Source organism: Dipteris shenzhenensis, chromosome 20 (genome assembly GCF_047967505.1).
Source record: "Dipteris shenzhenensis isolate YYH24624 ecotype China chromosome 20, Dip_SZ_1.0, whole genome shotgun sequence".
Taxonomy (NCBI): Eukaryota; Viridiplantae; Streptophyta; class Polypodiopsida; order Gleicheniales; family Dipteridaceae; genus Dipteris; species Dipteris shenzhenensis.
This window is the reverse complement of record NC_141615.1, coordinates 49,797,528-49,819,499: the sequence shown is the minus strand read 5'-3', so window position 1 is coordinate 49,819,499 and position 21,972 is coordinate 49,797,528. Positions and strand designations below refer to the sequence as shown.

Here is a 21,972-nt window from a genome sequence, read left to right as displayed (position 1 = left end):
CTAGGGGCAAATTAAGGACCAAGGGGCAAATGAATCGTGGGCTTCCACGTGATATGCCCATGCAAATGAATTTGGCAAGGAGGACCTTGGAAGGCTCCATGGCAAGGAAATGGGACGGACGTCATGCAGGTTAGTAGAGGACGATTGTGCACAGGCGTGAGCTCACAGGCAAGACATTCCGTATGGAAAACGATGGCTCGGGTTGTTGTCGTAAGCGAGCTGGTTTGCTAGTGACCATACTGAGGGAAGTACGAACGTACGGGGCTATTGACAGTGTACAGACATACAGGCTGTTGTCTTTGTACAGACGCAACAGACTGCCTACAAGTTGAGCAAGTTCTTTGTACGGACTACTTACCGGTTGCGTACAGTCATGGTACGAGTTGCTTACAGATTGTGTACGGCCATTGACCAGATTGCATTCAAGCTGAGACTGGTTTGATGTATGGATGGAGCAAGGGCTGCATATTCACGTCAATTGATCACAAAGGCTTGCTCACGTGGGGTGTGTTGGGAGCTGGCCTAGTCACAAGTAGTTGACTATGAGTTTCTCTGAAGAGCAAGTGGGCACGCAAGGTACCTTGGCCTGCTTGTGGGTGTTGGAGATATCATAGCCAAAGAGTGTGGTGATGTGATGTGTTGGTGTGTAGTACTAGGAGTTCTAGTACTAGTTCATGTGTGTGAGTGCCACGTGTCACTATGGGACTTATCCCATATGCACCTGGTGCTAGAGTGTGAGTGTATAGCCTATATAAGGCTTGTACTTCACTTATCATGATATGCTTGATGAATGAATGAAAGCCTTCATTATGTCTTCATTTGAGTATCATTTCCTCACATCCTAACCTCACTAGTTTAGCACCTTAGCTTTCAGTTTTCAGCAAGGGTCTTAGTGAACCCTTTGTGTCAGCCCTCAGTGGCTTGTATGAGTTACCTTTTGGTTTTGCACTCTGTCTCATAGGCTCGTGAGGCCTTGTGCAGACGTTAATACATCTCTCTCTCTCTCTCTCTCTCTCTCTCTCTCTCTCTCTCTCTCCTTCTCTCTCTCTCTCTCTCTGTGGAGGCGTTAATACATCTCTCTCTCTCTCTCTGTGGCACGTTGATTTTGTGCTATCTTGTACGCAGAGTTCTTGATGTCCCATGGGCCCATTTTGGCCTTTAGTGGACAATAATACACTTTCTTTCTTTCTCTCTCTCTCTCTCTCGAGGACATCCCCTCCTTGTTTAGAGTCAGAGCCTGACCGACGGGGGTCACAGTGGCCTTGGTTAGGTGCAGAGGTACGACTAGGAGACGTACCAGGACTGCACCCTTGAGGGGGCGACAGCGTTCTATTGCTGACCTCATGCCTCCACTTCCACAGCCTCATACATCCTAATGTCCTGTTGTGACGATGATGATGATGATGATGATGGTTATGGTGATGCCGACGATGATGGTGAGATGGATATATATATATGGTCGGGATATGACTATGTTGTACTTAGGACTTAGTACTGCCATTTTGCATTTTTTTGCATTCTGCATTGGTATGGATGCTCGTTTAGTAGCTCCACTACCACAGCTCATTATATCAGGTTTTTCAGTCTCGTAGACCTATCGGTCTTTTGAAGACTTTAATAAACTTTCTTTCTTTCTTTCTCTCTCTCCACCATGTTTCTAACATGGTATCAGAGCAGGTTAGTCCTGCCATAGCTGCTCTGCCACGTCATCATATTCTTGCCCTAACCCTAATTCGTCTCTAGCTGCCTCCTTTTAGCTGCTCCTACTCGATTGGGGTTTCTACACATCCGCCTGGATTGCTGCCTTTGTTCAACCTCCTCCATAGCCACTTCACCTTCATTTCTTCCCGTCCACAACCTCCACAGCCAGTCGCCTCTATTCAAGCTCTCTTGGAGCACTAGGGGGACGAGCATTTTTCGAGCAAAATCTTCCGAGCGTCCGAGCGAAGGAAAAAAAAAGCTTCCAACTATGTAAAAATATGGCAAAAATGGATCGGAAGTAAACATAGTTTCACTTAGAAATATGCAAAGTATTGTAGCAATGCCTATTTTATACACAAATCTTACGTGAATCTTTGGGAATGGTGAGAACAGAATGGGATGGCTTTTGAAGAAACCCACATGTAGAGTAGACTTCTCCATGAAAATTCCCTTATGATCCTTCTTAAGAACTTTTACTTAATAGGGGGTGACATTGAAAAACCTCTCTCAACCTATCTTCATGAAAGGGCTTCTCCAAAGAAAACTCATTGAAGCAAGCCATCAAGGTAGTTTCGCTAGCGAAACCCCTTTGAAGTAGTCTTCCAAGGTAGTTTCGCTGGCGAAACTACCTTGGACAATACTTTTAAAAGTGACATAACTTTCACATCCAATGTCCAAATATAGTCATTCAGCCACTCAAATTGATCGGAAAGCCCCATTTGAGCAAATCGATGAGGTTATATTTTGGAAAATCTTGCATATAGTATTAAATATTACATGTATTTCATGAAAGTGATATTTAAGCCCAAGTTAATACTTGTTTATAGTAATTTAAACCTCTTTAAAAACATGTCCATAAATATCTTGTTATTAATACTATAATAACACTAGAAAGATATTGCCATATGATATAAATGTGTTTAATAAGTAATTATTTATGTATAATATTATTACATTGAGAGTGATTATGAGGGATGTTTCTTTAATGTCTATGAATAAGAAGATTTATGTTATGTAAAAATGAATGAGTGACTAGTCTGTATAAAATAAAAGTGAAAATACCATGTTTCCTAAAGAAATACTATTTTTTAAATCTCTTGAAAAACACGCTCGAATAAACCTGCTCATAGGTTTTTGCTCGTAAAATTGACGCATCCGGAGCACTAGGCGGCCCATTTCCTTGCAGATTGGCACAATTTTCAAGGTCTGCCAGCACATGTGAAGATTTTTGTCGCTAGAAATCAGCCTCTCGTTGTTGCTGCAGCATAGCCGACCACCTGTGTGCACCGCTTGTAGAAGTTGGAGGCCTTTTGAGGACATTTCCGACCTGTTTTGAGGCGGCTGTTGCATTTTCGAGCCATTTTTTAGGCTTCTGCTACATAACCGTCTGCAACAGATGCGTTTTCGAGGTGTTTCTGGCCCTCCAGCACATCAAAACAAGCCGATTCTTTGCTTGAAGACCGGCTGCAGCACCTCGGTGTATCTTGAACAGCCACTTTTGCATTTTGGAGCTGTCTTGAGGTCTCTAGCACACCTACAGCAGCCGATTTCCAGATTGGTGCCCTGATAGCATTTCGGACCTCCTGTTGTGTTTTGGAACACCTACAGCTACCTCTTTGCTGATTTTAGACGTATTGCAGCATTTCTAGCTCCCATTCTGGTTCAGGTCTACAACTCGGTGCATTTTCCAGCTGTGTTTTCATTAGGGTTTGCAATTTGAAGCCTCTGAGGTCATCCACTAGCTATTGGACACATTTATTTACGCATTTCTCAAGCTGTTGATCCATTTCAGAGCCCTAGACCAGCCTCTTCATTTGCTGGTTATTCATTTCAGCTTGCTAGCTTTGCTACCTTAGATTGATAACTATGGAGCCTCGTCCTTGTGGTGAAAACTCATCAACACAACTCTCAGCTAGGGATGAGCAGAATTACAAAGCAATGGCGCTTATCGGTGTGAGATTGGTCAACAAATTGCTTGATCAACTTGACCTCACTACTTTAACCAAGGAGACCTTGGACAAGCTCAAGAATATTTATGCTACATCTACTGGACCTAAGTAGGATGCTTCATCTGCTATGTTGCATGATCTATTCCTCATATTGGAGTCAATAAGAGGTACTTTGCCCTGGGTTGTCCCCCAAAAATGAATGTATTGTCTTTTACTTTGGTTTGATGGTATTGACCACCTAGTTCAGAGTAAGGGGGGGTGACGAGTGACGGTTTTTCCTTGCTAGTCGCAAGCTGGCTGAGAAGTCACTATCACACGAGAGATGTTGGATAGTTGGACTTGCTCTTTGCAGTAGTGCAGGGTATGGCAGGGAGGAGCTGGGATGGTTTGCAAACAGTAGGGAGGGTGTAGGAGGGGTGCAAACAACACTAGGAGGGCTTTTTTTTTAAGGAAAAGAGGGGGGGGGAGGGTGGGCTGGGATGGTTCATGATTAGCAGGGAGGGGGTTGGGAGGCGGCACAAACAACAAAGGGGGTTTGGGGTGTAGGGAGCTGCTGGAGATCGTGATCAGCAGGTGGGCTGGGAGGCGGCACACATAGCAATAGGGAGCTGGGGTGCAAGGAGGTGTTGGAGAGGATGGTGATCAGCAGGCAGAGGGTTGAGACAGTGGTAGGAGGGAATGTGTGAGAGGAGGGTGGGAGGAAGGTGAGACAGAAAGAAAGAAAGTCTATTAATGTCCACGGGAGACCAATTGGTCTATGGAATAGAAAAAACCAGCCAATACATCCATTCAGGGAGAATACAAGGCAGCTCCCAAGGAGTGCATAGAGCGACTCCAAATTATTAGAAGCTACCTACACTATAGTCTGAAAATAAGGCAATAAACAGCCATGCATGAGTTTAACATTGGGGGTCTTTTGGTTTGGAATTAAACTCCTTGATGAGGGCCACATCCTCACAATATACTGGCCATTTTCTATCCTTCCTAGTAGCAAGCCTAGTAGCCTTGACCTTGGTTAATTCCATTGTCATTTGGTTCAGTTGAGCTCTTGTGGTTCAGTTGTCATTTGGTTAATTCCGTTGTCATTTGGTTCAGTTGAGCTCTTGTGATGTCTTCGGCGATCCATATCTTGGTCCCTTTCAGCTTGTAAGATTGGCAAAGAAGCTTATTGTTTGCACTTATGTGTGAACAAGATCCTTGACTCTAGGGACTAATTTAGGAGTAGGAGGAGTGGCCCTTACAGGTCTGCATTACCACAGCGATTATGGCTGGTTCCCTGGGCCCTTTGAGTTCCTGGATTCAGGCTACCAAGAGAGATTTATTAAGGTCTACGGAAGGCAAAGAAAGCTATGAGACCAAGAAAATCAAAGTCATCGAGCGAAATACTCCTATGGGCAGAACTAGAGTTGTCAATCACACCTCCAAAGACTACTGAATGGTGTGTCTACATAAAAAAGAAAAGGAAAAAGAAGATGGACATGTGCCTATATATAACTAGTATAAACATAATCAATATTGTTGATACTGCATTCTCAATGTTTGGTCTACATACAAATGAAAGGAAAAAGAAGGTGCACATGTGCCTATGTATAATCAATCTATACATAATCATCCATGTCGTAATCGTTTGTCATACAATCAATAATTTGTTTGAGGATTTTTCTTTTGAAGTTTTCTCATGGCTCTTACCAATGACAAGGCTGTTGATATGATTTCTGTTCGTTTTAGGGAATAACCTTACTTCTTTATTCATAAAACTACCGCATATCTGAACATGTAAATATTGCACACATACAGGATGCAAACGTTGACATAAATGACCCAATGATTTTGTATGAGGCTTTTATAGAATTTATCTTGATTTTATTTAATTTGGTCACAATTAATAGCACTCTTTTTCTTTTCTTTTCTTTTTTTTTTTTGGGGGGGGGGGGGGCGACATTGGCATAGATCTCCGGGGTTTTGTTATATTTTTAGTTTCTAGTTTTATGATGATTGTTCCTTTGATCCATTATAACATGTTTGGGATGGTTCAGATTCCACCTGCAGATTAATAGCTCTCTTTTTCTTTTCTATTTTTTTTTGGGGGGGGGGGGACATTGGCAAAGATCTCTGGAGTTTTGTTGTATTTGTAGTTTCTAGTTTTATGATGATTGTTCTAATGATCCATTACAACAGGTTTTGGTCTTAGATCATCAAGAATCTACTAGTGCGATTATCATGTATGTTTGGGATGGCACAGATGCTCCACCTGCATATTTGTTGACACCGTAAGTACTTCTTAGTATCTTTTGTGTTTGTTTAATTTTGTGAGTATGCTAGTTGAACTGTGGATTATTAGTGTTTGAGTGTGTTGATAAGTAGATTCATTTTTGATTGGACGATTTGTTAATAGCCTTCATTTCCATATTCATTTCTTTATATAATTATTTTGATGAAATCAAAGTATCTACTTGTTTGTTAGTCCTGTTTGAAGTATGCAGAGGGGCATCGTTCTTTGGTTTGTAATTACTCAGGTTAACGTTCTTGAAAATAACTTTAGGAATTTTTGCAAAGCTAGAAAAAAGCCCATTATCAAGTGAAGAACTGCATAACTCTCCATTTAGGATGGGGGGAGAAGGATGACATGAAGCACACTACAGACTCAATCACCTGGCTATACTCTACTATTATTATTCTGAGCATGTATGTACAACCGATAACATGGTTAGTAGCACTAAAACATGACTTCAGGAAATCACAGTACTTTCCTCTTGTAACTTAATTGGACTGTTTTGCATATCTCTTTAAGCTAGCTTTCATCACGCTGACTGAAATTAAATTTAGGATGGATACCCAGCACGATCCAGTGGAGATGAGACCAGGGCAGCTTACTCCTCTTTCAAGGACGTCTAGCACCTTTCCTCCGATTGGAACTCTGTTGGCAGTTGTTCCTGGTATTCCAGCAGAAGAGCTTCCACTGCGTCTCCCTGAGCCGGGTAGTTGGGCCAAGTTCCGTAACTTGACATGTCGAGTCCAGTCTGGGATTTATGAGGCAGTTTTTGTGCATGAGAGCAAAATCAGTCTGCTTTCACCCAGTCACGAGCTAGTAAAAGAATGTGAAAGGTATGCTGGGAAATGAGGGGTTTCTTTCTCAAGATAGCTGCATTTTTTTTTTTCTTCATGCTTACTTCAGCCAGGTAAGTGTCCCATGTGTTATTTTTGAGTTTGAGTTAAGTGGGTGTTAATGTTTTCATGGCAGATCCTATCAAGACAGGATCCATGATGATGATGGACGTTTGCCTCAGTGGGCTCCAAGGCCCCTCCATACTATTACAGGTACTACTAATTGCCTAAATTATTTGTACTCAGTTAAAGGGCTGTGAATAAAAGCCAGCTGCATTCTATTGGTGGGGCCTCTTTGTGGATGCCTAACAGCAATCTCCCCTGTTCTGCTCTAAAGTAGTTGCATGTTTGAAGGCTGCCTTGTGCAAACCCATTTGTGTAGCAGAATTACAAGAAAAAGTGATATATTCCATTCAAAACGAATCATACAACAGGTGGGAGAGAAAGTACTCTATCCCTAGCCTCAACAATGTGGCATAAAAGCCATGGTGGTGGTCTAAAATGCCACGACATCCCAAAAGGGGTCAAATGAAAAAATAATGAGCAGTCCCATGTCCTCATGAAGGATAAAAGTCTCCCATGAGCTGCCAAAGAGGTGCTTGTACACGGCTCCCACTGACTCCTGAGAGTGAAGATAATCTCCACCCAAATGGAAGCGAGAATGTCAGCCTCCGTGCATAAATGGCCCCCAAGGACAAAAGAACATCGCGAACACCATATCCGCCATAGGGTAATGCTGGAAATCACCTCCCAGGCTGACCTTGCAGGTGAAGTAGGCCTGGAATCCTGAGCTGGTACAGGTTCCCTAAATATATTGTCTATTTTGCTTCAGTTCTGCTCAGACAATATTTCCAGTGGCTAGAAACATGCATTTTAAAAATTGGGTAAAATCTTTCCTTTGCATTCGCCAGGCATTTAGCAAAATGACAAAATAATATTAAATGTTAGAAGCAAGTGGTGGGAATGCAGAAGCTCTATCCAAGGAGTGACACAACCGTGTTTGATGTTGTGACTCGTAACTATCTGAGTCCTGTTTATAAACTAAATTGGAGTGTATTTTAGCTCTCGGGTTGCTAGCCATCCAAAAACAAGCAGCAAACGGCTAGTATAAATTTTCATACGTTTTCAACAAAGGATGTTTTGCTGGGATTATTGTAGATAGGCTTGACAACGTGAAGGTTTTAAATATCTATCTCGGTTCAAATAATATGTTACAAATTTAGATAATTACAAATTTTTTTATCTAAAATTATGTGAGAATGTTTGGAGGAGCCCCCTTATGAAGATTATTGTGAGAAGAGGCTATTGTCAGATAAGGATATTTGTTTGATGAACAGCATGGCTACAGAACTCCCCGTCGTGCTCTCTCTCCCTGCTCCCCTAGGTCAGTTCTCCCTTAATTCCCCAGCCCTTTAGCTTCCCTCCCTTCCTCCACCTGGACTGTCTATCTCTCTGCTCATTTCGAGACCTAAAACGGGCTGGATTTTGTGCTGCCTTGGAGATGGGTTTCGACTGAAAAATGGGCTGATTTCGAGCTGAAAAACGGGCTTGATTTCATGCTGCATTGGAGCTGGATTTCGATTTGGAAAACGGGCTGATTTCGAACTGGAAAAGGGGTGAGATTTCATGCTGCTTTGGAGCTGGAATTTGAGCTGGAGAACGGGCTAGATCTCAAGCTGGAAAACGGGCCTCAAGCTGATCTCCAAGTCGTGCCTTCTCAAGCTGCCCTCAAGCCTCATTTTGCCTTCTTTTGTCAGGGTTTGCAGCAGATTTTCAGCCCATGTATTAGCTGCCAGGAACAATTCGTTTCACTGCAAGTCACAGCTCGTTTTTTGCTCAAGAATTGGAGGCTCCAGCAGCTGCAATTCGAAGTTACAACAGCCAACTTCCTGAGTTGCAAGCTTCACCCCAGGAATACATCCAAGCCCGTCCTCTAATAACAGCAAACTTTAGCCTCAAAATGTGCCTGCTACCTCAAGTAATAGCAGAAAAACTCGCTCCAAAGAGGCCCTGAATCCCTCCCTTAGACCTCAACTCTTCCCAGCCTCTCCTTGCCCTTCATCTCCTCACCCCTACCTTAGCCTCTCTACAGCCTCCTCAGCCCCTTAAGCTCTCTCCTCCCCCCTTCATCTTCCCTACCCTCTGATAGATGAGCTTGTTCAGCCTCTACATAGATGAGATTGAGACCTTTATTGGGGCCCTAGGAGGGCTGGTTGTTCTCTACCAGGATTTTTGCTCGAGATTCTCCTGTATGTAGATGATGTGGTCTTACTCTCTTCCTATGTAGAGGGTCTTCAGCGACACTTAGATGCACTTCATACCCTTTGTGAGACACATGACCTGAAGGTCAACCTTGGTAAGACCAAGATCATGATCTTCAACACACCCAAGCAGCCATGCACAGAGAACATTGCACCTTAGATGGGTTACTAGTGGAGGTGGTTGCATCCTACATATACTTGGGTGTCCTTTTCTTTGGCCCAATCTTCACGATAGACTAGCACTACGGATCTGACTGAGCATGGGTTACACTGCAATAGCTAGACTCAAGCGGTAGTGCTTTCATTCTCACTTCCAAGATTCCCAGACGAAAACCCTTCTCTTTGACTCTTTGGTCTGACCAGCAAGTATGTATGGAAGCCCTTGTTAGGGGCCAGACCTATCAGAGACAGGGTGGGATAGATTGGAGAGGCTTTGGGTTCTCATGCTTTCGCGGATGATTCATAGTAAGCCCTTGGTTCCACATCCGATAGTCTTGGCTGAGTTCGGAGCATCCCCACTACAGCTCAATGCGGCATTTCAGGTTATCACATATCTCTACCGCATTAGATAGTATGGCTTCTGCACCACAGGGGTGACGTAGGCTTCCTTGGTTGTCCTCATCCACAGTGCTAGTGGCAAACGGTGACAAGAGGTGTTGGTATGCACGCACATGTAGATGGTTTTAGAGCCTTGGGCTCCACATAGATAGGTTACCTGCCTTCCGGTATAGTGTTGAGGCCCCCTCCATTCTGATTACATATCACAAGGTGAACAAGGTCATCCAAGGGGATCTCTTACAATTACATACATTTAGGACTTGGTTGGCACCGTAGGAGCTTAGTGTGAAGCTCAACTTCCACTACTTGCAAATCTCGACAGAGGGCTTCATTGTTCGGTCAGCATACACACGGATCCACCTCCCCCACTCCTTGAGGATATGGATCGGACAGTTCCGCGTTTCATCTCATTGACTCCGTATTGAAAGTGGTTGGGTGAAGGCATACCCAGAGAGGGTCGCATCTGCACCCTATGCGATCAATCACCAGGAGATCGAGTCAAAGAAGCACTTCACTTCACATGTCCCGTGTACTATGAGATCAGAGGTCGCTATCATTGCCTCTTTAGGGATGGTTTTAGACGCCTATCCAGTCTCCTTTCCTACCTAGATCAGAGATGCTTAGCAACCTTCCTTCATGAGGATGTTTGACACAAGGAGCGGTTGCTCCAGGCACGTAGGGGAGATTAGGCATACAATCAAAATCCTCTCAAAGCATGATCATTGAGTTTTTTCAGCAGCCAGATAGCACGAACCATTGGACTTACGTAAATGGCGGATGCGAGGACTCGAACAGAGATACAACAGACTTGCCAGCAGACTGAGTTACAGATAATATTAGGAGACCTTCCCTCTATGTTGGAGACACTATCCACAGGAGTGACAGTGGTGCTTGTTGGCTGCAAGGTCATAGCCACGAGACCACAATGCACCACACATACCACTAGACGCCTGCGCTCCATCATAGGTTTTATGCCACCACAACAGCCTCACACAATGACGCCTCCTTCTCAGGGTTGACACCCTGCTAGATCCCATCCTCTAAGCTCGAAGAGCTTTTCTCTATGTATCGGTGCTGTTATGATCAACATTTCTTTTTGTATTCATTATGGGTGTTGATGCCTGCTTAGTGGCTCTACCCCTCAAATCATTGTATCAAGTTTCTTTTAGTCTCATAGATCCTTTCTTCTTCCAAAAACTTCAATAAACTTTCTTTCTTTCTTTCTCAGCCCTCCTATCTTCTCCTTCAGCCTTAACTTCCCTTAGTCCTTAGCCTCACCACCTCTCTTCCCTCACATTCTCCCTTCAGCTCCTTTTCTCCCCTATCACCCTTAGCCTTCCCTTAGATCCTTAGCCTCTCCATTTTTCTTCTTCTTCCCTTCCCTTAAGATTTCCAGTTCTACCCCTCTCCCTCAACCCTCTACAAACGATGGACAGATCTTTAATCGGTTTGAATTGGCCTTTCACCCTGATTCACGAATCAATCCTCGTCCACTTTCTCCAGTCACGAGAACATAGATCTTTTCGAAAGATGAACAGTTACAGTTACAAAAGGACGTGGATCTTGAGAGCTCCATCACCCTCTTTACACGCATCCATGGGTCCTGTCCAGATCATAGGCTAGGCACTTAATGCTTGCGGCCTTACTAGAGGACCTTACCGTGCGTCTCACGGATATTCGACTTTTGGGACGAGGTTTCTTTTAGGTGGCTTTTGATACTCCTAGAGCTGCGAGCACTGTGCTCAATGCCAGTCCCTTAGCGCTTGGTTCTAGGAAAATTTTCCTCAAGCCTTCTCTCTTGGATTCGACCCATCAGAGGAGGATAGGCAAACGATGTTTATTTTCAGCAAATTTCCAGGTCTGCCCCAGGTGTACGATTGGCTCCTTGCCACGATTGGAGTTGCTTTTGGAGTGGTCATTGAGATCCCCCCCTCCCTAGTTTTCCCTCTTCAGCAACAGAGGCGATCACATTGGATGTGGCACGGGTCATTGTCTCTGACCCTAATATTTTTTACGACCACATCATGCTTCCGTGCTTGGATGGCTCTCTTTTTTGGCAGAGAGTGGAAATTGCAGGCAGGCAGGACCAATGTCATATTTGTAGGATCTTTGGGCATTAGATCCATAGACGGCATCACTATCTATTCATGAGTGGGCTTTGGACCACTTAGAAATTTCTTGGCCCATTTTGATCAGGCATGCATGGTGACTTTCCCCCTTGAGGCCCAACAACAGAGACCGACTCCTCTGAGTACAAGGGAGAAACCTGCTGGAGGGCCCTCGAGAGTCCAACCAAAGGACGATTGTAGACTCCTTTCTAGTGACTCAAGCCAAAGGCAGCAAGGGACACGATGCATCCAAGACCTAGACTACACACGACACAACAGACTCCCCTCGAGTTAACCCTCACATAAGAACATCTCCTCTTTACTACTTAGGCAAGAGGGCATCCCAAACTGACAGATCTAGAAATCTGAAATCTCTCCCCCCTTTCTCCACTGATGAGCACCTAGCTGTGAGCTGATTGGTATAAGGAGGAACCCCTCTAATCCATGCATTTAAGAATTCAAAGCGTGCAAGGGTACCTTCAAAAAACTCTAGTCATATGCCTTTTGAAAATCCAAGAGTAGAATGGCAATGCACTAGCCACTTTGTGTAGCCCAATTTGAAGCTTCCCAAAAAGAGTAAATGTTATACTGCCATGCACAAAGCCAGTCTGTGTAACACGAATAAGATAAGGAAGAATGGGCTATAATCGCAGGCCGATTGGTTGGCCATAGTCTTATAAAATGTTTCCAGCAAAGTGCTTCCTGTCTCAACCTCTTGCATGTCACATAAATTGTAGATCCTTCTCTCATGTGGTGTGCTTTGTCCTCTGTGCCCATATTGAGTTCGTGTGGGACATGGATCCGAGTATAGATGGGGGGAATTGGTAAAACCCTCCTCCAAAATCAGCTGGCAGTGATCTCCGCAGAAGCTGAGTTTTACCGAGAGATTATGGGGTGCTAGTCAGGCTCTATACGCGTGAAGTTGTAGGATATCTGCTCCGATTACCTTGTTCACCTCGTGATAGGTGAGCGGAGTGGATGGGGCCTTAAGGTTATATTGAGACGGTAGCAGTCTATCCATATGGAAGGCTTGCCAATCATGTGCATGTCTTCACTTACTAACTTCTCTGATTCCCCTCTGCCTCTAGCTCCATAGACAAGGTTAAGGTGAGCCACGATATCCTGCATCATCAGGATGTCATGGTGCCCAAGGCTTGACTCTATGGAGGAATGTGGAGTCACCACCCGAAAGGATGCATCAAGCTCTAGAGGGATAGGACGATGTTTTGCCACGGATCATCCAAGAGAGAAGTAGAACCTATAGTCTCGCAAGACGTAGGACCCGTCTGTCGGAGCAGATCTGCCCCCAAAGGGGCAGCCATGTATCCTAGCTGGACGAACAAGAGTGAATAGAAGAGCTTGTCCCAGGGTCTCAAAATTGGCATTGAAAGCAATGACACTTGAGTCTAGCAAGTGTGGCATATCGTCTGCTCAAATGGGCCTGCATGGCTGGTTTGATTGTGAAGATCAGGCTTGAGAAAAGGACTCCCAAGTATGTAAAAGATGCAATTATCTCAACCGGTCCCCCACATCGGTGAACTACTCTCGATGTGCTGTGGATCGATACATGTTGAAGATCATGACCTTTGTTTTACCAATGTTGACCTCCGATCATGTGTCTCACCGAAAGTCTAGAATGCATCCAGTTCTCACAAAGACCCTTGACTGATGGCTAGGGAGGGAGTGACCCTGTCTAGGACGCCAGTGGGGAGAAAAGGGAGAAATACCAAGGTGACCTCTCATGTTATCACGGATGATTCGTGGTAAGTCATCCGTTCCTCACCAGATCATTCAGGCTGAGTTTGGGTCACCCCATTTACAGCTAGATGGTGCATTTCAGGTCATCACATATCTGTACCGAGTTAAGGAATACGGGGATTATACCTCCGGGCGTAGCAGGCTACCATGGATAGCTCTTTCCTCTTCTATGGCACTTGCAGCAGGAGGAGACGAGAGCTGCTGGTATGCACGTACAGAGAGATGGTTTGAGCGATTGGGGCTCGACATGGATAGACTACCTCCCTTCCAGTATAGCATGGATGCTCCGTTTTCTCCCCTCTTTTCACACGAGGTCAACCAGGTTATCCGTGAGGATCTATTACAGCTACACATATTTCGGACCTGGTTGGGACCGAGTGAACTCCCAGTGAAGCTTAGCTTCTACAAAGATCACTTCTTACATATCACAGTGGAGGGTTTCATTGGCCCACCAAGATACACACAGATTCACCTACCCCACTCGCTGAGGATATCTCTTGGGCAAGTTCCGAGTCTCTTCACATAGACTTCGCATCGAGAGCGGCAGAGCAGAGCGACTACCCAGGGAGAGGGGCATATGCACACTGTGTGACATGTAGGAAGTTGAGATAGAGGAGCATTTCATCTTCAGGTGTCCTGTGTACTATGAGATCCGAGGACGTTTCCATTGCCTCTTCAGGGATAGTTATGGGGTTTTGGCCTGTTTCCTCTCCTACCTCGACCAGCGGTGTTTGGCAGGTTTCATTCATGAGACACTTAGACACCGTGAGAGGATACTTCGAACACGGAGACAGGAGCAGACTTCTTCCTCGGCTGATCCCTCTCAGAGCTCTATCACGGAGTTCTTTCAGCTTGATCACGTGAACCCCCACGAGACGAGGCCTCGACATGACCGTGACCCGGAGCCTGTGACCCGACAGCTTAGACAGAGGGTCGACACACAGATCACACTTGGGGACATCCCCTCCTTCTTTAGAGTCGGAGCCCGACCGACGAGGGTCACAGTAGCCCTAGTCAGACGCAAAGCTACGACCAAGAGACGTGCCAGGACCGCATCTCTGAGTGGCCGATAGCACTCTGTTGCCGACTTCATGCCTCCACTACCTCATCCATCCTGATATCTTGTTGCTGCCAATGATGATGAGGATATTGATGACGATGCTGAGACTGATATATAGTCAACCATCGACATGACTATGTTGTACTTAGGACTTAGTATTGCCACTCTGCATTTTTTGCATTTTGCATTGGTATGGACGCCCGTTTAGTAGCTCCACTACCACAGCTTGTTGTATCAGGATTTTCATAGTCTCATAGACCCATCGGTCTTCCGAAGACTTTAATAAACTTTCTTTCTTTCTCTCCACAATGCTTGCCTTCACTGCTTAAAAAAATTCCAGACATGGCCTTGAACAAGGATACTCCAATCTAGCTAAGACAGGAAGCTGGGGAGGGATTCAAAACCATCCCTAAAGAGACAATGGTAACAACCTTGGATCTCATAGTACACAAGGGCATCTGAAAGCAAAGTGCTCCTCTTACTCGATCTCCTGTCAATCACACAAAGTATAGATGCAGCCCTCTCTAGGAATGCCCTCAGTTCACTACCTAGTCTCAAATTGTAGTCAGTGCGATGAGACATGAAACTGTCCGATCAATATCCTCAGGGAATGGAGGAGATGAATCTGCTCCTACGAACCTTGAGGTGTATGAGAACCGCATCTCTTTCCTAGGTGATAGAGACACTTTAAATTAAGTGGATTTGTGTCTAGAGGATGCATAGCCTAGTGGGTCGATTAAGCTTTTCTCTGAGATCCTAAGCAGTGGTCATTGTAGAAGCACACTAGGTCCATTTAGGTCCTGAAGTGTGTAGCTATAAGAAATCTCTTGGATGACCTGGTTGACGTCGCGATAGGTGAGCGGAGCATAAGAGGCCTCAATCCTATACTTAATCTGTCCATGTGGAGCCTAAGACTCTCAAACCATCTGTGTGTGCGTGCGTACCAACACCTCTGATCGCCCTCAGCTGCCAAGCCATAGATGAAGAAAGGGCATACAAACAAGCTATGTGGGTGGAGCTACTAAACGAGCATCCACTCCAATGCAAAATGCAAAAAGATAAGTGTTGAGTACTACATAGTCATGTCAAAATGATGATTGTCGACACACACTAACATCCTCATCATCAGAGCGTCAAGGGGGATGAGGTAGTGAGGGCATAAAGTCAGAGATAGAGTGCTGGCGACTGCCCGCGGATGTGGTCTGTGTCATCTTTAGGTTGTAGCAACATCGGGTTTTAGGAAATGTAATGATGTGAAACCGCATGTGAGCGAAGGGGCTGATTCTGAGTAGAAACTTTTTAGGAATTTTTGGGCATGGCTTCGATTGGCTTTTGTGGATTTTCTCCTGTAAAGATGATCCAATCTACTCTGATCTAGATCTAGACCAACCGTCGAGCGATGAAAAAGAAGCAAATAATTCATTTTCTTTGTTCATTTTAGGTGTTGGGTTAGATGCGTCGATGTAGAGATTGATGTGCATGCAGGAAGTGGATTTGTTGCTGAGGCTAAAAAGTGTGTGATACTTGCACTAAAATGTCCACGTGATGTCAGCACGTAGAGCACAAACAATCGAGCGTTTTTCCTTTTTGGAGTGCCCTAAAATTCTTCCCTCTGCATAAGGGCTACTGTGACCCTTGTCGGTGGAGCCTGAACTCTGAACAAGGAAGGAATATCCCCAAGTGTAATCTGTGCATCAACCCTCTGTCTAAGTTGTCGTGTCGCTGGCTCTGTGTCACGATCATGCTGGGGCCTCGTGGTGTGGCAGTCCGCATGGTCTAGCTGGAAGAAATCAGTGATCAAGCTCTGAGAAGAGTCTATTTAGGAGGTCTGCTCCTGTCTCGGTGATCGGAGAGAGAAAGAAAGAAAGAAAGAAAGTCTATTAACATCCTCTGGAGACCAACAGGTCTATGGGACAGCAAGAAACCCTCTAGTACATGTGCTTTAGGGAGGGCACATGGCTGCTCCCAAGGAGTGTAAAAGCAACCCCCAATTTATTTAGAGTACCTACATAATAGTCTGAAAGAGTAATCAGCCATACATCAGCTTAAGATTAAGAGTCTTTTGGTTTGGATTTGAACTGTTTGATTAGAGCTATGCCTTCACGGTAAACTGCCCATTTTCCATCCTTTTTGGCAGCCCTGACTTTAGCTAATTCAGTTGCCTTATTCTTGAGTTGAGCTTGTGTAAGCTCCTCAGCTATCCATACTTTGGTACCCTTCAGCTTGTAAGATTGTCGGAGGAGCTTGATACCACATATCTTTTGACTTCAGTGTAAGGATGGCATGACCTTTATAGTGCATAATAGAAGCTGGCCTGGAGTCCTTATCATCCTGCTCATCATCATCCGTCCATTCAATGTTGGGCAAGCTTGCTATGATCTTTGTCAATATTTTACTATATGTGTCCTCTTTGTACCAATCTTCTGGGAGTCTCCCTATTCTAATCTTCAGCGCATTATCACATCTAGTTCATGTTCTTTAATCTCTGCTTGAATAGTCTTACTTGCTTTGGTATCCACTTCCACAGTCATTTCCTTCTTAGCGGTTTGTCCTTCAATGTGAACTAGATCTTTGACAGTAGAAACTAGCTGTAGAGTAGGGGGGAAGCCTTACAAGATTTTACAACTTCATCAATTATTGCCTACTTACCAGGCACCTGAAGTCGAGCCTTTACCTCTGCTAGTTCCTATCGGAGCTCTCTCATTGCTTGCTGCAGATAAAAAATCTGATCCTGTTGCCAAAGGATGGGTTGTTTTGAGCCTTCTTGTTGGTAATTGCGTGCATACGTAGAGGGTGTCATGGCTGCAATTGTAGAGTACCGAGTCCTGATGGAGGTTGAAGGAGTTGAGGGGGACTTGGAGGAGAGGGTAGGCCAGTCCATAATTGGCTGTTTGTAGAACCCCCTAGCTGAACCTAACCCTTGGGTTGAGTTGGGGGTTTAGTCCAACTTGGGGTTAGGGTTAGTTTGTTGTTGATGAAACTAGGGGAGGGGGGAGTTTGTTGTTGACGAAAGTAGAGGGGTTGGACAGTCGGGGCTGGCGGCTGCTGATTGCTAGTAGTGGCTACTGGCTGCTAGTGCAGCTGGCAGCGGCTGACGACGGGATGAGACAAGTACGGGAGAGGTACGACAGGTGCGGCAAAGAGGTACGGCTAAGGCGAAGGTATGGTAGGCATGGCTGAGAGAGAGAGAGAGAAAGAGAGAGAGAGAGAGAGAGAGAGAGAGAGAGAGAGAGAGTTTATCAAAGTCTTTGGAAGACCGATGGGTCTATGAGATTGTGAAAATCCTGGTACAAATGAGTTGTGAGGGTGGAGCTACTAAACGAGCATCCACACCAATGCAGAATGCAAAAAATGCAGAATTCTAGTACTAAGTACTAAGTACAACATAGTCATGTCGGTGGTCGACTACATATCAATCTCATCATCATCATCATCATCATTAGGACATCAGGGTGGATGAGGTAATGGAAGCATGAAATCAGCGATAGGGTGCTGTCGACCACTCGAGGGTGCGGCCCTATGACGTCTCCTATTCATGGCTCCGCGCCTAACTAGGGCTACAGTAACCCTTGTCGGTTGGGCTCCAACGCTAAACATGGAGGGAATATCCCCAATTGTAATCAGCGTGTTAACCCTCTGTCTGAGCTGTCGAGTCACTGGCTCTGGGTCACGATCATGTCGAGGCCTCATCTCGCGGGGTCCAAGTGATATGGCTGAAAGAACTCCGTGATAGAACTCTGAGATTGGAGTATCCTCTCGTGGTACCTGACTACCTCATGAATGAAGCCTGCCAAGCATCTCTAATCTAGATAGGAGAGGAATCAGGACAAAACCCCATAGTTGTCTCTGAAGAGGCAGTAGAAACGCCCTCGGATCTCATAGTAAACAGGACACCTGAAGATGAAGTGCTCCTCCATCTCAACCTACTGCATGTCACATAATGTGCATAAGTGCCTCTCCCTGGGTAGGCGATTTGCTCTGCCGCTCTCGATACGAAGTCTATGCGAAGAGACTTGGAACTGCCCAATAGAGACCCTAAGTTAGTGGGGTAAGTGGATCTGCGTGTATCCTGGTGGGTCAATGAAACCCTCCTTTGTGATATGTAAGTAGTGATCTCTATAGAAGCTCAGCTTCAATGGGAGTTCGCTCGGTCCCAACCAAGTCCGGAATATGTGTAGCTGTAAGAGATCATCACGGATTACCTGGGACCAGAGGGGAGAAAAGGGAGCATCCATACTGTACTGGAAGGGAGGGAGTCTATCCATGTGGAGCCCCAATCGCTCAAACCATCTCTCTGTGCGTGCATACCAGCATCTCTGGTCACCTCCTATTGAGAGTGTCATAGAGGAGGACAATGCTAGCCATGGCAGCCTGCTGCGTCCAGAAGAGTAATCCCCATACTCCCTGACTTGGTACATATATGTGATGACCTGAAATGTAGCATCTAGCTGTAATGGGGATGACCCAAACTCAGCCTGAATGAGCTGGTGAGGAACAGATTGCTTACTGCGAATCATCCGTGATAGCATGAGAACATGTAGCCGCTCCACACGCGCCCACTCTATATCCGACAAGTCTAGCCCCCAACAAGGGCTGCCATACATCCCCGCTGGGCGGACCAAGGAGTCAAAAAGCAGCCCCTTGGTCTGTGGATCCTGAAAGTGCGAGCGGAAGCACTACCTCTCTAGTTTGGCCAATGAAGCGTAGCCTCTGCCCAAGCGTGCCTACATCGCGGGTCTCATAGTGAAGATGGGTCTGGAGAAGACAACCCCAAGATACGTGTACGCTAAAAGTATTTCAACAGGTGACCCATCAAACGTGAACTACTCCTGGTGCATGACGGCTCGAGATGTATTGAAGATCATAACCTTGGTTTTACCGAGGTTGACCCACAGAGAGAGAGAGAGAGAGAGAAGAAGTAGAAGTAGAAGTAGAATTTATTAGCATCCTCGAGGGGCCAAAAAATGACCCATGGGACCCGTCTCGATACAATGTAAAAAGAGTCTCCTCAAGGAGAGGGGTCAGGAGTCTATGAGATTCTGACGACAGGTAAAAAGACGAGTGGCAAAAGATCCCAATGCTGCTGGAGCGGCAGTGAAGAGAACTGATGTCAACTGAGCGGAGTCCCCCAGTATCTGCTGGTAGTCCTCCCTGATATGTGCATATCGGGGGCACTGTAGAGCTACATGTGCCTCCGTCTCAACTGTCTGCATGTCACAAAGGGTACAGACTCTAGCATGTCTAGGCTGGTGTATCCAAGCTCCTCCAGTTGGTCAATGCATATTCCGAACAAGGTAGGCGATAGAGGGCAGCCTTGCTTCACTCCCATATTGCTCTCAAATACATCAGACATACCTTGTGTTTGTTTGAGTCGGCATAATACCTTTTCATAGATGCGAGAGATGCCTACCCTTAAGGCCAAAGGGACTCCTATTTCTTGCATTCTCTTCCATAATCCTCCTCTTGGAACTGTTTCAAATGCTTTCTTGAAATCCACAAAACAACAAAATAGAGAGAGAGAGAGAGAGATTAACGTTTTCGGGAGGCCTTGCAGGCCTATGGGACAAAGTATACCAAGCGAAAATATCTCATATAAGCCTCGAAGGGCTGAAACAAAGGGTGTATTAGGGCCCTTGCTGAGTGCTATGCTAAGCTAAAGAGCTAAAGAGCTCAAACAAACTCAAATACAAACTGAAAACTGAGACTTTGAAGTCAAAGCATGGCATGGTGGTGGCTCTCTGGTTGGCTGCGAGGATATCCTGGATGTGCGTATGCCGAGCTATCTCATGCTGTGTGGCAAAGGACGTGGTCTCCTCGATCTCTGCATCCGACGGGCTATGTCAAGAGTGACGCCTGTCATTGGCGGTCCCCTTTGAGGAGAGCTGAGATAGGTTGGACCTCGGTTGTGTGTGCTTTGCTCCATGTCGTGTGTGATCTCTACGTCCCTCGCTTAGCAGCGTCGTGTTGGCTCTCTCTACTGATCCATATTGCCCTCACATCAGCTATCTCCTCCTCCACCCCATAGTGTCTTGGAGCTGACTCAAATGCATAAAAATTTGTGACACGTCTTTGTGCTTGGTTTGCCTCAATAACCTGTGGTGACATAACTTGCAGATCTGCTGCTCTCTTGGTATACTTGCAGCTCTCCCCTCCTCAATCCTCAACTGATAGGATGAGACCCGCATCTGTCTAATGGCAATCCTCAGTGCATGTGAGACTACTATGTCCTCAAGGTATTGGGGTCTGATGATGAGTCCATCCTTCGATACTCTCAAAAAGTGGTCGTGATATAATTGGATCTTGGTGGGGAACTCTTGGGTCCCCCCCCCCCCAAGTCTGAAACGTATGGAGTTGGAGAAGATCTAACCATATGACTCCAGTGGTTTATCTCCCCATGTTGAATAGAGAGGAGATGTCTGCAGTCCTCATGTGATTGTTCACTCAGGGTCGAATACGTCAAGTCGTATACCCTTATGATGAAGATCTAAACGTCTCTGATCCGAATAAACCCAGAGGCTGGAGAGGGCTCCGAATCCATCTCTAAAAAGATAATGGTGATGGCCTCGGACCTCATAGTATACAAGACATCTGAAGGCAAAGTGCTCCTCTGACTCAATCTCATGTAGATCACATGGTGCAGATACAGCCCTCTCTAGGTATACTCTCAAGGGAGTTTTAGATTGACAAAGGGGGCCCTAATCACTGACAAAAAAGTTAATAAGGAAAACCCAATAGGTCTCAAAAATCACCATAATGCAGTACAAGAGCTTTAGAACGATTTGAATTACGTTGTGATGATTTGAATGCCAAAGTGAATAAGCGAAACACAATAGGTCTCAAAATCATCACAACATGATAAGGGAGTTTCAAAATTGACAAAGGGGCTCTAATCGCATTGTGATTGTCTGAACACAAAAAATAAGACGATCTAAATGAAAATGTGAATAAGAGAAACCAGACGGGTCTTAGAAAGAGAGATTTTAAAGAATCATCACAATGTCAAGGGAGTTTCAAAATCAACGGAGGTGCCCTAGAAAGAGTGAATGAGAAAAACTTGCTTGGTGTTGTAACTCCAACACTTCCGCCACTAAACTTCTTAGCTCCTTTGTATGGTTATATTTCTGATTTGCGGGCAAATAGATGAGAAATCTCTTTGTGCAAGCCCTTTTGGGGTGGCCTTAATTGAAGCTTCATGGTGAAAATGTGTAACAGTGACAGATTATGAACATGTGCCTTTCTCAACGTTGCGGGAGGTCCTAATGCATCCTCAGGTTTATTTATTTATCTTTCGTCATGCCAATTTTTGCTTTTCTCTTGGGTTGGATCCTATTTGAAAATAAGGAAAGGGGTGTGTGTTTTGTATGTGGTTGTTGTGTTTTTGTTCTCCATGTTTCAGTCTTTCAACTTACCTTATTAGTATACAAAATGCGAGATTTCTGAAATATGTTCTCAAAATCTACACAGTAGAATAA

General features: G+C 45.2%; 1 protein-coding gene across 4 annotated transcripts in view; it reads left to right on the top strand.

Moving 5' to 3' along the window:
* Positions 1-21,972, top strand: part of LOC147889792 (protection of telomeres protein 1a-like) — a 125,668-nt gene that overhangs the window by 83,146 nt on the left and 20,550 nt on the right. For all 4 annotated transcript variants that reach the window (XR_015542910.1, XR_015542911.1, XM_087391643.1 and 1 more), the window contains exons 5-8: positions 5,829-5,920; positions 6,477-6,755; positions 6,892-6,968; positions 21,713-21,771. Coding sequence is in view for 2 of the 4 variants with exons in the window: in XM_087391643.1 (XP_087247769.1) it covers positions 5,829-5,920; positions 6,477-6,755; positions 6,892-6,968; positions 21,713-21,771 (507 nt within the window). In the remaining 2 variants the exon portion in view is untranslated. The remainder of the gene's footprint in view (positions 1-5,828; positions 5,921-6,476; positions 6,756-6,891; positions 6,969-21,712; positions 21,772-21,972) is intronic.